Here is a 16062-nt window from a genome sequence, read left to right on the forward strand (position 1 = left end):
ACTGAGGCATGGGGGTGGAAGCCCAAGAGTGGGCCTGGGCACAGGGGTCACCTTGCAGTCATCGGGGATGCAGCACCCAGGGCAAAGCTGCAGGGCTTTGGAACGCCCATGGGGCAGTTCTGCACCCCTGGTACCCCACAGCACCAGGATGTGCTCCCTCCTGGAGTGGCCCTTAAAGCCAGACTCTAAGATCTGCCCAACCCTTTGAGATGCCAGAGGCACCTCAGCTGGCTCCAGGACCAAACATCGTGCTGGCAGTCAAGCCCCGCTGCTAAACATAGTGAAGTGTCCCTGTCCCTTTAAAAATCTCCTGGAAGAAAATGTTAAAAGGAAAAAAAAAAGGGGAAGGAAAAAAAAAAAAAAAAAAAGCTAAATCCAAAATAAATAAACGGCCACATCCGGATTTCTCCCCTGAGACACTAATAAAGGCTTTATGAGTTTGATATGAATTACCCTCCTTGGCCATTTACAGCTGATCTTCTGGAAGGCATTAGGCTGCTCTCCCCTTCCCTGGCCCGGCGGATGCTGGAGCAGGGAACACACTGGGGGCACCAACACCCCCTCCATGCACCCCATCTGAGACCCATCTCTTTTAGGGATCAACTGGGGTCTTCCAAAAAACTGGAGGCTTTCACAGCCCTGCCGTGCCATGCTATGCCCCACTGCAAGTGCAGCTCCCAAAGAACATGGGGACATGGCAGTACCAACCTGACCCCTGTCACAAGCAGCCCCACAGGGGCCAACCCTGGGTTCCTGCCAGTGGGTTTTCCCTCCAGGGATAGGCAGGGCAGGCAGCAGCCGCCCTGAGTGTGAGGAAAGGATTTTCTTCCAGGCAGGCTGTGCATGGGAAAGCAGTGCTGTGCTCCCCCTGTGCTGTCCCAGTCCAGCTCCCCGGGACGTTAAATTGAAAGCAAACCGAGTGGGGAAAACAGCTGTGGGGCCCGGCCAGCAGCCATTTCCTCTGGGCCAGGAGCTGGAGCTGGTGCGAAGCCGGGCTCTGTGCTGGGAAGGCTGGGAGGAGCACAGCGGGAAACAGCCCTTTCCCTTCAACATCTGGCCAAGCTCTGGCCACTGCCACCATTGCCTGCTCCTTATTCAGGAGCAAATGCCCCTTTCCTCTGCCTGCAGCTGCTTTTAGGGTGCTCAGCTTTTTTGGGTGCCTCCAAAATGGATCTGGGCCCACCCCAGGGGGTGGGGTTGGTGAGGCTGTGATGCTGGATTGGGACCGTAAAGGTCCAGGGGCATCCCAGGTGCTCATCCCAGGCTTCCCTTGCCCTTGCTGGCATCCACAGCCAGTGATGCTCCTCAGCAAAACACCTCGGTGTGGGTCCCAGGAGCATTTGGAACTAGTGCTTCCTGTTGGGCTGTGTAGGTGCCTGGGCAAGTGGGTTGGGGAGGCCAGTGGGCACCAGGCATGCTGCGGTGCAAGCTCTCCCACTGCAAAGCTGCACTGGAGGGGCAGGAGGATGTCCCCTCCAGGAGTGAGGGATGGAGGCAGAGGTCCTTCAACTGACCCCAAGCCTGTGTTTCCTCAGCATCACAGCACCGGGGTCTCCCGCTGCTTCCCACGAAAGGCAGCCCTGGAACAAGCACAGAGCCCTACCCACATCCTCCCCCCAGCCAGGCCCCCCGCGTTTTCGATGGGGAACGTGTGGAAAGGACCAGGGGGAGCTATTAATGATCCAGAGAGCGTTCAGCACAGATGCTTTCGGGCGGAGGGGCCTGCAGGTCAGCACATGGTTTGGATTTGGCCTTCCCCCTCCCTTCAGCTAATTAGGCTGAGCACAAGAAAGCATTCCCAATGGATGCCGAACACGTGCGCGGCACAAGCATCACCTCCTGCGGGGGTGAGGGGGTGAAGAAGGCTCCCAGGGGTGCGTGAAGCAGCCAGGTACCCCAGGGAGGTACATGGGAATTTGGACGTGGAGGGAGGGAACGAGGTTTTAATGAAGGGGTTTGAACTCGTTGTCTGGCCTGGGTTCAAAGAATGCAAGAACAGGAATCACGCGCATAAATGCGGGTGGTGGGAAGGGCTGGCGGGCAGCCAGGAGGACCGAGGTTACTGCAACACAGGGCTCCGGCTCTCCCTGCACTGCCCGAGCCCACAGCCATGCCCGCCTCTGCCCTACAGCTCTGCAGGGCCATGGGAAAAGGAGGATCCCCTCCTCTCTTGCACCCCCTTACCTCTCCCCAGTACCCACAGACACCCTTAAACTGTGTGGTGGAGGCACCTGGGGGGCTGTGTGTCAGCTGAGCTATGGCTGAAAGGTCACCACTGGGTGACAGCTGTGTCCCCTACTTTGCTCCAGCCATGAGAGCCCCAGGCAAGCAGAAGGAAAACAGGGCTGGGGGCTCCAGGAGCTGCAATTTTCACACTGTTCCCTGTCTCCTTGAGGAACAGCAGCTTGCAGTTTCTTGGTGGTGCTGGAGGGAATGCCGCAGTGCCACAGTGACACAGGAGAGGAGCTGTGGCTATGTTGGTGACTGGTGACACCAGTGTAGATGGGGATGTGAGACTATTTAGATGCACGCAAATCTCATTTCATGGGGGAAACCTTGGAGCAAAGCTCTCACCCCTTCACCGAAAAGGCCAAATGTTTGAAATGCTGAAGGCACTGCCAGCTCTGGAGGGATGGGGATGCCACTGGGTATCCCTGCCACCCCTGGCACCAAGAGCCACCCTGCAGCTCAGCTGCCACCCTGTCACTCCCCATGACAGTCTCCAGCCTGGCCGCGCAGCCTGGGGAGTACAGGGATGCAGCACTTCACCAAAGGATTCCTCCAGCTCCTGGTTGGGTCCTGGTGCAAGGGACAGTGCCAAAACCAGGATGTGAGTCTGAAACTGGTGCTCAGTGAAGTTCTGTCCCCAGCTGGGGCTCCTGGCAGCTGGCAGCTTGAGTTGATGCAAATGAAAGCCTCCCACTGCCATGGTCCCCAAACCACATGGATGAAAATCTCAAACCTGCCGTGAATCCACACCAGCAAGTCCAGCAGCCCGCAGGGCCAGGGCCATCCGTGAGCACCTCCAGCATCGCAGCGTGGTGTCAGAAAGCAACACCGGATTTCCCAATCCAGCTGAAAGCTCTTCAGATGTTCTGCTGCTTTGATTATTTGACAGACCATGTTTTTTAAATTATTCTTGTATAAATATTTACGCATTTTTACAAGAACCATGCTTTGAGCAACAGGCCGTGGCAGAGGGGAGGGGGCTGGATGCTGGATTGCTCCATCCCTGTTTTGCAGGTCAGCTGGGGGTTGAGCAGGATGGATGGTGGGGGATGCCAGGTTGCACCCATGCCCAGGCCCCGGGCGATGTACACTTGGTGCTGACAGCTCCCTCCCAAACAAGAAGTGACTGGTTGGTGTGATCCTGCCCCTTCCCCTCGCTCCCCGGCTTTCCCCTCCCAGAGGAGCAGAGCCTGGCCAAGCACTGGATGGGCTGGGAGCCAAACTGCCTGCTGTGGGGTGCACACTGCCAGCTGCTGCTGGAGCCCCATGCAGCCCCACACACGTCCCAGGCATTGTCCCTGGCCTCGTGCCTGGCCCTTTTGCATGTCCAGGTCTGAAAAACACCTCTTCCAGCCACCCCGAGCCAAGAAAGCCCATTGCTGCCCTGCCACTGGGCAGCAAGGCACGGACATAGCTGCTGGCAGGATGGAGACCACTGCACTGTTCCCCACAGCCACGCTGGGTACAGCTCCTTTGTCTCCTGCTCCAGCATTGCACCCCAGCACAGCCTTTGCATCCCAGACCAGGTCAAGGAGAAGGCAGTGGGTGCCAGAAACCCCTGTGGGCATCCTGGAGAGAGAAGGGGGTGGAGGGGTTGGGGGGCCCTGAGGGCAACTCCAGCAACCATATCTGCTCCCGAAGCCCTGGGGCCAGGGCTGCATGGGCAGTGATGGCAGAAAAGCCTCCTGCTGTTCTGGGGATCCTCCCCGCCAACCCCATCCTGCTCCCCAGGACTGTTGCTGTGTTTTTTGGGAAGGATGAGGGTGAGCTCCCCCCCTCCCCCACCCACAGATGGGATCCACAACCCAGGCTTGCGTTTTCCGCTGAGCTCAGCAGAAATTCACTCAGAAGGTCAGTGACCAGAGAAAGGGACGATCCATCATTAAATAAATTGTTTTCATTTCCCAGGATAAAGGGGAGGAAAAGGGGGTGGAAGGGGGGGGGGGGGGGGTGTTGGACCGGGACTGAAAGAACAAGGCAGGAAAACCACCCCCCGTGCTCCCTGCCGTTAGAGCCTCGGCTCCTTCTCCGTGCTCTCACAGGGTTTTTACAGCCAAAGCTCTTAATGTGATTATAATAATTATTTCTTTCCTAGCATTTTTTTCTTAATAAACAGCCTCTTTTGAAACGTCGCTGGGGGAAGCCAAGACTCCAGCTGAGCCCTGGCCCGGAGGAAGGCGCAGGGGCTGAGGGAGCGTGCGAACGTGCGCGGGTGCGTGCAGGCAAGCACGTGTGTGCGGGAGCATGCGGGCGCCCATGGGGGCACCTTGGAAGGGGGTGACTCCACCGGAGCATGCGAGCACACCCCGGGCTGTGAGCACCCTGTGCTTCCGCCGGACGAGCAGGCAGGGGGCTCCTCTGCGTCTCTCTCATGGTCCGAGTGCCCCGTTGAACCCCCCCTCTTACCCCTGCTTTCCTGATCCTTTCTGTGTTACCCCCCAGCTCCAGGGCCAGGCTTTGAAATCTGTTGAAAAGAAAGCCCTTTTTTGCCAAAATAAACAGCCTGTCATGTTAAATCACTCTCCCTTCCTCTCTACCTCCCCTGCCTGCATCTCCTGTCTCCATTCCAGCCTTTTTGCTGGGGGCCATGCCACTTGGGGTGAACTCCTGACTCAGGCAGTGCTGGCGCTGGGGCCGGTGCAGAGCCAGGGTGCGGGGGCAGAGCATCACCTACCTCCTACATCCCAGTCTCCAATGCCAGCTCCTCCACCTGCTAGCTCAAAAAACTGATGATGTCTTTCTGTGGCAGTGGCATCTTGCAGGGCCCAGGGCTCAGCAGTGACGCTGCACATGGCATTCTTAAGCTTACCATGACCCAGCAGTGCGTGCTTGCAGCCCAGAAATTCAACTGTGTCCTTGGCTGCATCAAAAGGACCAGCAGGTCGAAGGAGGTGATCCTGCCCCTCTGCTCTGGTCTCATGAGAATCCCCCTGCAGTCCTGCATCCAGCTCTGGGACCCCAACACAAGATGGATGTGGAGCTGCTTGAGCAAGTCCAGAGGAGACCACAAAGATGCTCTGAGGGCTGGGGCAGCTCTGCTATGGAGCCAGGCTGAGAGAGCTGGGCTTGTTCAGCTTGGAGAAGAGAAGGCTCCACGGAGACCTTAGAGCAGCTTCCAATGCCTAAAGGGGCCAACAAGAAATCTGGAGAGGGACTTTTTACAAGTGCATGCAGTGACAGGACAAGGGGGAATGGCTTTGGGCTGACAGAGGGGAGATTTGGGTTAGATATTAGGAAGAAATTCTTCCCTGTGAGGGTGCTGAGGTGCTGGCACAGGTTGCCCAGAGAAGCTGTGGCTGCCCCATCCCTGACAGTGTTCAAGGCCAGATTAGACAGGGCTTGGAGCAACCTGGTCTAGTGGAAGGTGTCCCTGCCCATGGTAGGGGGTTGGAACTGGATGAGCTTTAAGGTCCCTTCCAACCCAAGCCATTCTATGATCCTATGGCGGATCAAGCTGGGTGAGGGATGCCAGGGGCTTGCTGCAGCCACCTATACACCTCTGCCATGTCGAGTACTCCCATGCCCTGCTTTTTGGTTTTTTTTTCCCTGTTCCTCACTTGCCCTTGCTCTTTCGGGGCTGTTTTCTCTTTCCTGTCTCTAATGGAGTAAAAATTCGTAGAACCATAAAATGCTGAGATGGAAAACAAGCAATTAGCTCATTCAGCCCTGCCCCTCTGCCAGTGCCAGGCCATTCCCCACCAGCCTCCCAGTGACTCGTTTGGACTGAGCACCATGCGCTCCAGCCATGTCTTCCATGGCCTCACATTCCTACTAGGAAATCTTCCTCAAAGTCTCACCTCCAGTGGTGACGTGCCATGTATGAACACATCACTGGGTTACATGTCCTGGTACGGCTTTCAATGCCCAGCCCTGCACTGAGCCTGGCTGTGCGACTTGCCCCAGCACAACCCCCCTGTGCCTGGTAGCATGGGTAGCTGCTCCTCCAGGGCCTCATCCTGGTCCCTTGCCTGTTGAGGAGAGGAAAAGGAAGGGGAAATGGAAAAAAAAAAAAAGAAAGGGAAAGGAAGAAGGGGAAAGGAGAAAGTGAAAAGGGGAGCAAGGAAGGAAAAAGAGAAAAGGAAGTGGAAGGGGAAGGAGAAGGGAAAGGGGAAGGGAAAGGGCGAGGGGAAGGAGAAGGGAAAGGGGAAAGGGAAGGAGGAAGGTAAAGGAGGAAAATAAAAAGGGGAAGGAGGAAGTAAAAGGGTAAAGGGTAAGGCTCTGGCCTGTGGGAAGGGGCAGGGGGCATGATTTTGCAGTACCTATCTCTCAATGGTGCCACCAGAAGATCCACAAAGTGCGGATGCCAAAGGCAGTGAGGAGCTGGGGGGGGGGGGGGGTGTCACATTACAGTTGTTCCTCCTGGCACCAAAGCACTGATGGGAGCAGGACATCAGGGTCGTGCTGTTTCCCCCACCAGCGCCAAGCTGTCTGAGGGGGCACCCTCATCTCCCCACCTTGATCAGCCAGTGGGTCACCCACCATCCCCAGGAATCACAGAATGGTTTGGGTTGGAAAGGACCTTAAGATCACCAATTTCCAACCCCTCTGCCGTGGGCAGGGACGTCTCACACTAGACCATGTCACCCAAGGCTTTGTCCAACCTGGCCTTGAGCACTGACAGGGATGGGGCATTTACCACACCTGTGGAAAAGCTGTGCCAGTGCCTCACTACCCTCACAGTAAAGAACTTTTTACTCATATTTAACCTGAGCTTCCCCTGTTTAAGTTTAATCCTGTTCCCCCTTGTTCTATCGCTACAGTCCATGACGGAGAGTCCTTTACGGGTACGGCATGCACCTCCCCTCTCCGGGACTTGTGGGAGATGCAGGAGGACTGGGGTGCAGCCAGGAAGTCAGTGCGGAAGCAAGAGGCAGCCTTTGCTCTGTTGTGGCCAGAGCTGCCCTAACCCCACGGGCTGAGCCTGAGCCAGGCAGCTCTCTGCAGGCTGAAGGTGAGCGAGGTCCGGCTCAGCTCCGAGCACAGCCCTTCACTCCGCAGCATCTGCTCCCCCTGGCGGCGGCTGGGCTGGGAACCGCCGCTTCCCGCTGCCCGCCGGATCTGGGGTCCTAAGCGCCGGTTTGCGCGTCCTCCCGGGGCGATGCTCCCCGCAGCCAGCGCCGTCGCCGACAGCCGTGCCGATGGGAACCCACGGAGACCGCAGGGCCGGTGTTACCGGGGTGACAAGGGGCCTACTGGGGGGGAGCCTGGCCGGGACCAGGGCTCTGCCAGGGGGGTCTGCGCACATCTGGTAAGCTTGAGCCTGAGCTTGAGCCTAAGCCTTGTGTGTCCACTGGCTGGGCATGGGTCTGGGGCAGCAGCACTGTGCTGAGCACCTCCATGGTGGTGTGGGGTCCCACAGCCCTCCCACAGCCACCACAGCATAATGCAACACAAGCTGGGAGCAAACTTGCCCCGACAGCTCCAGGCAGCTGAGATGAACCGGGCCAGGGTGGGAGGGCGGTGGGTTGCCTTCATCTGTCACTGGCTGCGAGGGGATGTTGCTGCCAGGAGAGGAATGGGAGACCACAGCATCGTCCTGGTGTGACCCACTGGCTGAGCATTCCTTATCACACCCTTGGACTGCCCGGCAGGCCACGGTGTGACTTGGTTCTCCGCCCTGGGTCTACCCTGGGAGGACATGGTGCTCCCACCAGCTCTCCCTGGCATGTGCCCAGTGGCGTCGCTTGTCAACGCCTGGCTGTGGCTTCCCTCCACCCACCCTTCACTGGCTCCCAGCCCTGCTCTCCCTGCCCACATACTTTAGCTCCTGCTCTGAGCAGGCTTGGGGCAACAACAGAGCTGCCATGGCAGCCAGAGCTTCCCACTGGCACAGCTCCCTCAGGGCCACCATGCCCCCATGAGAGGCAGTGGCTGGAATATTTCCATCAGGCCGAGGACGTCCTTCTGACCCTGCTGGAGGATGCCCATGCCAGGGAGCCCTGCTTCCTTGTGGACTATGCCAGGAACTTGGAGGCCTTCGAGTTCTCTCTCTGTGCCTCCAAGGATGCTGTCACTATGGAAGTTCCCCTGTGGACTCACAGTGATGGCCTGCAGGTGCTGGCATACTGGCCTGGGGACACCCCAGTCAGGCACCATCTGGGACTCGACACCTGTGGTATCTGGAAGTGTTCTGGGGACGACTTGGAGGACTGGACCGGTGCTCTGTGTGTGATGGAGCAGGAGGGTGGTGCGGGGTGCCTGGTTCCAGTCAAAGTCCTCCAGCACCTGAAAGAGCTCCTTGTTTTGGCCATCGTGCATTGCCAATGCTGCTTCCTGCTTCACCCAGGTGTGGAGGCCAGTGAGACGCTTCCCTGGCTGGGAGCTGCCTCCAGCATGGCTGGGGAGCCCAGCTCAGTGGTGGTTCCTATTCAGACAGGCTGGGGCACAAGTCCCTGTGTGCGCGGCCCATCCAAAATCTGCATGAACGAGCAATCACCCTGCCATGTGCTGGGACAGGTTTTGCCCTCAGCTAAGGAAGGGGAGATGTAAACTACTCCCTGCCATCCCACAGCAGCAGTCACCCTTGGGAATCTGCCCTGGGCTGATGGCACTCTCCTTGGCAGGTGGCAGCTCCACACAGCGTTCGCACACCTCTGCCTTCAGTCCTCAGAGAGGGTTTCCTCAGAGACTTGGTGTGCTTGGCTTACCCAAACCCCCATCTGTCCTGGACTCCAAGTGCCTCCTGCTGCCTGGAGGAGGCTGTTTGGAGAGTGAGCTGGAAGTGCATCAGGGCTGGATCAGGAACTTGGGGCTGGACCAGGGCCTTCAGGCATGGGTCTGACCCCTGCATGGGCCCCCAGCTGGGAATGCTGTTCCTGGGAAGGACATGGTAGGAAGGGACCCTGGGAATGCCCATAGGGGGTCCCATCAGCTCTTCATGAATTTCCATTTTCAAAGGAGCTTCTTGAAATAAATCTTAGCCCTGATGGAGGGTTGATGTGGGAGGACCAGTAGGTCTAGAATTCTTAACCCAGCCCCAGCAAGCCCACTTTTCCCTCCTTTCTCCCTGTTCAAGACAGAGCCCTGTGTCTTCCTCTACCCCGACAGCCTGAGACCTTTCCTGGTCTGTTTTTCTTGGACTACATTGTTTGTGTTGGCACTGTGCAGCCACCCAGCAGCATGGCCCTGTTCAGCTGCTCAGGGCTTCCTGCTGAGCCCACACCCACTGGCCCTGAGCCCTGTTAAAGCGATGCTCCTTCCCGAAAACCACACCAGTGGAGTTTGGAGAAAGGCTTTTGCTGGGGAACCACAGCCAAACCGCAGCGTTGGAAAGGGATGAGTTGAGTGGGGTGAGACGTGCCCATGGGCATTGCAGCACACACCTGGGTTCAGCCCACAGGACTGGTTGCGGTAACCTCCTAACCACAGCCAAACCTTTCGCATCTAAGTGATCTCAGCACTGATAATCTGCAGGAAGATGCCATGGTGCTCTCCCTGCTGATCCATGATGGCTGGAGGACCATCCACTTTGACATTGTCCCCATGGTGAAGAGGTGGCAGGAGCTGCTCCAGCTCATGGGGCAGCAGAGTGACAGGGGCTTCCATGAAGGCAGCCTCTGGAAGGCCAAGGAAAAGGCCTGCTACATCCCTGCCTCTCCCCATTGCCATCAGTGAGCAGCTCAGCCATGCACAAAGCAGGGTGACCTTGCTCTGGGGATACCCCATGGCTGGCAGCACGTCCAGATGCAGGCAAAAAAGGGGATGGGAAAGTGGAGGAACACGTCAGAAGGGGGGTGAAGTCATCCCCTCAGGATACCAAACCTGCTGTCCTGTGTGTGGGAAAAATCTCAGTCAGGTTCCAAGCAGCTCTAGGAAACAGGGGAAGAGGAGGTAACTGAAGGAGCCCCCCCACTTGTTCGCGGGAGCTGAAGCCTGGCCACATGGAGGGTGGCAGCTCTCTGATCCTTGCTCGGGCTTCAGGAGCGAGCCTGGGAATCCAGCAGCAGCAGCATGATGAGGTGCTTGCCTGGGCAGGCTGCAGGAAGGAGCAGTGCTGGGATGACACACGTCTTGCCTGCCAGCACAACTACCCAGCCCCAAGGAGGGGCCAAGCATCCCGCTGGACTAGCCCAGGATTAGTTTGGGCACAAAATGGCCCAACTGGATGCTTGGCCCCTCCTTGGGGCCTCTCCAGTGCAGCCTGCAGCCCTCCCTGCTGCATGTAGGAGAGCACAGTCACGCTTTGCTTCCCCTCCTGTCTCTCCTGGAAAGGCAGAAGCTGCTCAGCAGCATTCCCATGCTGCAGTTTCCCAGGTTCCTCTTAGCCAGAGCTGGGTATGGGAGGAAGATCCAGGATGGTGCATGCCTGAGGCCATGTGGGTGGCTGGGGGGGATCCCCATGCATTCAGGTCATTGCAGTTATCCTCTCCCCAGCTGTGAGGATACAGATCTCCCAGTTTCTCAAGCCAGATCCTCCACTGCACACACTGACAGCTGGCAGGCAGACCCCAACCCCCAGGCCCTCCTGCAGCTACCCACTGAGGACAGGTCCTGCTGGGACACAGCCTGCTTTGACATCCTGCTCAGCCAGGAAATTCCAGACCCTCAGCTGGTATCGCAAGGCACTGTGGCAGTGCCAGAAACCACCTGGACTGGGTAGCTTAGGGTGTGGCATGTGCTACCCATCCCCATTGGAGGCTGTGGGAGGATGGAGATGCTGGGGCACCGGGCTCAAGCAGAGCAGAGAGCCCTCTCCTGTCACTCCCCACCTGCCTCTACTTAGTTCCAGATGTACCAGATCCAGGATGGTGCACACCACTCAGGAATGTGCCAGTTCCTCTCCAAGATCCAGTGATAAATCCCTCAGCAGAGCTCAGAGCGATCATGCTGCCACCCCATCTGGGTGTCTCGAAACTCGGGGAGGGGTGCAAGGGATGCTATGGGGCCAGGAAGCAGGATGCTGTCATGTTGCTTTATTGAGGAAAGATAGTACTGGAGGGCAAGTACATGTCTTCTGCAGCTGGGTGGGGATGCACAGCCTCTCTGCTCCCCTGGTAGAGCTGGGTGCCAGGGCAGGTTTCATCCCAGGGTGCCTAATCTGGGGTGGGGGGTGGCTGTTGTCCTGCACTGTTGGGCTCTGGTGCAGGTTGATGGTGGTGGTAGGGGAAGTGACCTGTGCACAGATCCTGCATGCAGCCCTCATGTCAACTTGAGGTGGGGCTGCCATGCGCTGACGCCTGGGAGAAGGGGAGGATCTGGGGGGCCAGGCCACCAGGTGGGAGTGACCCTGCACAGGCACTGGGAGGAGGGGTTTTGAGCCAGGACCTGCATCTGCCAAGCCACAGCCCTCACCTCCACATCCCCTGCTCTTCCAGCTTCTCCCTCCGGCTCCGGCTTGTGTTGCTGGGTGTTGTGGTGTTCCTGCCGGCATCCTGGGGAAGGGGTGCTTACAGCCTGCTGCGGCGGCAGCACCTCAGGGCATCTCGCAGGGCGTGCAGCACACGGTCCACATTCCTGCTGGTCGAGTTGCAGCCCATGAGGCCGATTCGCAGGACCTAGGAGAAGGGCGAGTGTTTCCCTGCTGTACCCACCTCTGTATCCATGCTCTGCGAGCAGAGTGGCTTGTGGCAAAGCACAGGCTCCGTGTGGAGCAGGGGCACGGCAGTGCGCGCTGCTGGGTGTAAGTGCATGTGTACAACTCCCTGTTTGCTCCTATTTTAACACATAGTTCCTCTAAAGATTTGTCACCCTGCTAATTACGTGCGCGGTTACTCAATTACGCGTGGCAATTGTGTGTGGTTAGGAGCCGCTATGCGCCGCTGCAGGGGACGGGATGCATCCAGCTGTGTGTTTGCTGTTCGCAGCCAGGGAGCACCAGTTAACTGTGGGGCACGGGTGCAGCTCCAGCTGGGTTTGGTGCCCGGCCAGCGGGAGGGGAGCACGCTGCCCACCTTGCCCACTGAGGGGCCCAGGCCCCCGGAGATCTCGATGGCATGGTTGTCCATGAGAAAGGCTGTGATCTCCTTCCAGTCGTAGCCCTCAGGCACCCTGACGGTGGTGATGGTGGGAAGTCTCGCTTTCTGGGGAGGAGAGAAACTGGGTTAAATCTGCATCCCCTGGCTGTTGCCCTGTCCCTCAGTGAGCCCAGCAGCCTGACAGGAGAGAGCATCTCTGCGTGGTGAGTTTTTTCTCCAGTATCAAAAGCTGCCCAGGCACATCTCCAGCTGCTCAGGGGCATTTTCTCACACTGCCCCTGCACCATGGTGGTGGGCTTGCCCCGCATTCACCTCCTCCTTCACAAAGAGCTCAAGCCCCAGGTCGCACAGCCCCTGGCACAACTGGGCACAGCTGACCCGGTGGTTCTCCCAGGAGTTCTCCAGACCCTGCAAGAAGAGAGGAAGGAGAAGGTCTCTGCCGCTGGTGGATACCTCCTGGCACCCACCACTCCCCCAAGCCCACCAGCACTGCTGGTGCCCCCCTGCCTGCCTGCTGCCACTCACCAGCTCCGCCAGCATGGCCAAGCCTTCCCGTAGGCTGAAGAAGCTGTTGATTGGAGCCGTGTGGTGATACCTGTAAAACCCAAGGAGCACTCAAGTCAGTTCAGCCCAGCCCATCGCAGGGCAGTACTGCAGCTCATGGTGGGGAGAACCAGGGCTCGGTGTCTTCCCTCCTATTCACACAGCGCAGGGGGCATGCAAATCCCCCCCAGAACACTTGGTGACCAGAAGACAGGGTGATGGGAAGACAGGACCCCCAAGCTGCAGCAAAAGGCTGTGGGTGGGACAGCTGCAGCCATCTGTCCTGGGACAGCCTGCTCTCACCTTCGCGGTTCTCCATCACAGCCCCAGTAGTTTGCCAGCCAACGCATGTCCAGGTAGAAGGACGGGGGGTTTGTCTTCCTCCTTAGAACCTTCTCCCTGGTGAAGCAGTGTTGGGGAGGACACAGACCTTGACCCCATCAGCTCTGGAGTGGGGTCAGTTCTGCAGGAGTGCCTCTCCAAAGTGAACACAGTGGCTCCAGCTGCTATGGCTGTCCAGATACGGGCAGGGCTCTGGCCACACAGAGCTGCTGCTGGGTGCACTCTTCAGAGCAGAGCTGGAGCAGATGTCTGGCAAAGCAGGGGGCTGCCAACCCTCATTGCCTTTCCCCACATCAGTACAGGTTTGCCCCTACCTGGCTTGCTCACTGAATGAGATGGGTGCGCTTCCGGGGGGGGCATTAAGGACTTTCTGAGACCCCGAGTACAGGATGTCGATCTCTGCCCAAGAGGGGAAGCAGCTCTTTAGGTACCAGAGGCAGGGTCACATTGAGCCCCCAACCCCAAGCTCAGGGAAGCACAGAGTGGCACATGCTGCAAGTCCCATTTGTGTTTGGCCTGCATCAAGCACACCTAACACTTGATGGTTCCCCAAGGGGAACAGGCTTTCTGGCTGCAGCTGGACCAGTTTCTAATGCTGCTAGCCCGAAATGCGAGCAGTGAGTCTGATTCCACCTTCCCTTTCTCCTTTGTCCTCCCTTGTGAGCCCCCTTGTCCCCTGAATGCCCATGATGGCACTGTGGCTCTTACCCTGCTGGTCCATGAAGATGGGAGCTCCCCCGAGTGATGCCACCGCATCCACAAGCAGCAGGCAGTCATGCCTGTGTGAAGACAAAGCTCAGCCTGGTGTCACGCCCACCTGCTCTTGACACTTTTTTGCCTGCAGCCCCTGCATCCTGGTCTCACCAAGGCCACATCTCACTGGCAACCAACAACTTCCAGTACAACACAGCCAGAGACAGGGCATGTAAACCCCCATGCCCCAATCCCCAATCCACCTACCAGCCCCCATAGGTGCCCACTGTGCACTGACCGGTGGCACAGCTTGCCCAGCCCCTCCAGTGGCTGCAGTACTCCTGTGGAGGACTCGCCATGGGTGATGAAGAGCAGTGAGGGCTTGTGCTGTACCAGGCCCTGCGTGAAACAGAGGGGAAGGTGACTGACCTCGGGGCCAGCTTGTACCCACTGCCGGGCACCATAGCCAGCACTCACCTCCTCGATGTCCCAGGGAGAGAAGTACTCGCCTGGGGGCTTCAGCAGTTCATGTACACTGGCTCCTGGGAGACATTTGGGCAGAAGCAGAATGAGGTTTCGGTGTGCCTTCACCTGGGCAGTCACCCGCTCCGTGGGGGAATTGGTTATGCATGAACCATGAGCATGGCCACCCACAGGGGATCCAGCCTCCCGTGGATTTGCTCAGTGGAAAAGCTATAAACCACTTAACTGGAGGGACATCACCCTGGAAAAAACCTGGAGTGCTCTCTGGCTGCAGAAGCTGTGTCACTCACTGGACGCTATTGCCGGGATGGGGACAGCAAGCCAGGGGTCACAATCTGGCATCCCACCCGCATGCATTTCCATGAGCTCCGCTGGTGCCATTTGGCTGTCCCCAGCATACCCAGCCTCCTGGCAATGTCGGCTGCACGCTGTCCCCAGATGCCATTGACAGCCACCAGCACTGTGTCGCCATGCTCTATCAGGTTGAGGAAGGCAGCCTCCATGGCACAGTGGCCAGTGCCACTGATAGCCAGGGTCAGCTGGTTCTGTGTCTGGAAAGCGTACTGGATGCCCACCTTAATGTCATCCATTACCTGTGGAGACAGGGGACTGACTGGCACCACTATTGCCCTCCCATCCCCTCATGGGAGGTGAGGAAGAGGGGAGGAGGGGAGGAAGGCTGGGCCGGGGCAGCTCACCTGCAGCACCTCGGGGTGCATGTGGCCCAGGAGCTGCCGGCCACCTGCAGCCAGGATGCGAGGGGGCACGTTGCTGGGCCCCGGCCCAAGCAGCAGCCTCTCTGGCACGGCCAGGGGCCGGAGCAGCCGCTGGGGCGGGAGGATGTGGAGCAGGTTGGAGGCCATGGCGTGGCGAGTCCGGAGAGGAGCAGCGGAGGCTGCCCGTGAAGCAAGCAGCACCGCAGCACAGTGCATCCTGTGCCAGCAGAGACCAGCTTCCCCGTGGACCCTGACCCCAGGGCTCGGTGCTCCCCCCAGTGGACTGGACTCTGCCCCTGGTCACCTCCTTGTCTGGTTAATGTGACACCAGCACCATCCCTGCTGTCTCAGCCCCCTCATTTGGGGGGATCCACACTTGCTAGTGCTGGAGGGATGCCAGCTCCTGGCACCCGCAAGCACCCACACAGACCCCATCCCCATGGCTCCCAGAACACTGTGGTTGATGGTTCCCAACACCATCCCAGCAGGTGGGATCCCTGCTCCTGGGCACGCAGGTTCTGTGCCATGGGATGGTTGAGCTGGGACTGGCACACTCACAACTCCTCCAGCAGCCCAAAGCTCTTGTTGGGCAGGTTTCCCTGATCAAGGACCTGCCCTGCAGAAGGACGCCTGGCTGAGTGCTGCCCAGAGGATGCTGCCATTGCAATGATTTTTCACAAGGGCAGAGCTATCAGGTGGGACATGACTGCAGTCCCTGCTGCAGTGAGCTGTGTGCTCTGTGGCTTATCCTGGCTCGTGGGCATCTCAGCATGTCCTGATGATGCCACAGGCCACATGTGCCTGTTACCTGCCCCATGTGCCCAAGGCCCATCGTACCATGTCTAACCTCCAGCAAGTCTTTGTCATCCCTACTCTGAAACATGAGCAAGCTTACCACTGCCAGCTCCTGGCAGATCTAGGAGCAGGCTGCTGGCCAGAGCAATGTTTGAGCTGGATGGAAAGTCCCCCTGGCAAAGCTGGCACTGATGGCTGGTCCTGAAGGCATTTGGGTCCGGGATGTGGGGCTGGCAACACTGCCAGGTGACAGCACTTCTGGCTGGGCAGCTGTATGGTCATCTCTGAGAAGAGCTGGGAGCTGGCATGGCTGACACTGCTTGGAAACCACAGATAGCCTTGGGACT

The 16062-nt window shown here is 58.4% G+C and overlaps 2 protein-coding genes across 2 annotated transcripts; one reads left to right on the top strand and one right to left on the bottom strand.

Moving 5' to 3' along the window:
• The first annotated feature begins 7753 nt into the window (after positions 1–7753).
• On the top strand, positions 7754–11158 carry MAB21L4 (mab-21 like 4). Its single transcript, XM_057408436.1, is given in 6 exon segments — positions 7754–7957; positions 7959–8081; positions 8083–8517; positions 9598–9843; positions 10364–10780; positions 10952–11158. Coding segments are annotated over 6 exon segments (1518 nt in total). The 5' UTR covers positions 7754–7867.
• Positions 11122–15195, bottom strand: AGXT (alanine--glyoxylate aminotransferase). Its single transcript, XM_057408417.1, has 11 exons — positions 14903–15195; positions 14605–14797; positions 14199–14263; positions 14020–14120; positions 13737–13807; positions 13343–13427; positions 12990–13085; positions 12669–12738; positions 12456–12551; positions 12120–12248; positions 11122–11723 (listed from the first exon to the last, which is right to left on the bottom strand). The coding sequence occupies exons 1-11, from the start codon at positions 15134–15136 to the stop codon at positions 11616–11618; spliced, it is 1248 nt and encodes a 415-aa protein (XP_057264400.1). The 5' UTR covers positions 15137–15195; the 3' UTR covers positions 11122–11615.
• Between the last annotated feature and the right edge of the window lie 867 nt (positions 15196–16062).

This window comes from Pezoporus wallicus, unplaced genomic scaffold (assembly GCF_028554395.1).
Source record: "Pezoporus wallicus isolate ANWC-B61680 ecotype Strahan unplaced genomic scaffold, APGP_CSIRO_Pwel_v1 contig_4238, whole genome shotgun sequence".
NCBI lineage: Eukaryota > Metazoa > Chordata > Aves > Psittaciformes > Psittacidae > Pezoporus > Pezoporus wallicus.

Bases quoted from the DNA above. Each gene is read 5' to 3' on its own strand.
- AGXT (XM_057408417.1), bottom strand. From the start codon at position 15,136: ATGCACTGTGCTGCGGTGCTGCTTGCTTCACGGGCAGCCTCCGCTGCT. The intron at 14,264-14,604 runs GTATGCTGGGGA...AATGTCTCCCAG, and splicing joins CGACATTGCCAGGAGGCTGG to GAGCCAGTGTACATGAACTG. The intron at 12,249-12,455 runs GTGAATGCGGGG...TCTCCTCCCCAG, and splicing joins AGCTCTTTGTGAAGGAGGAG to AAAGCGAGACTTCCCACCAT.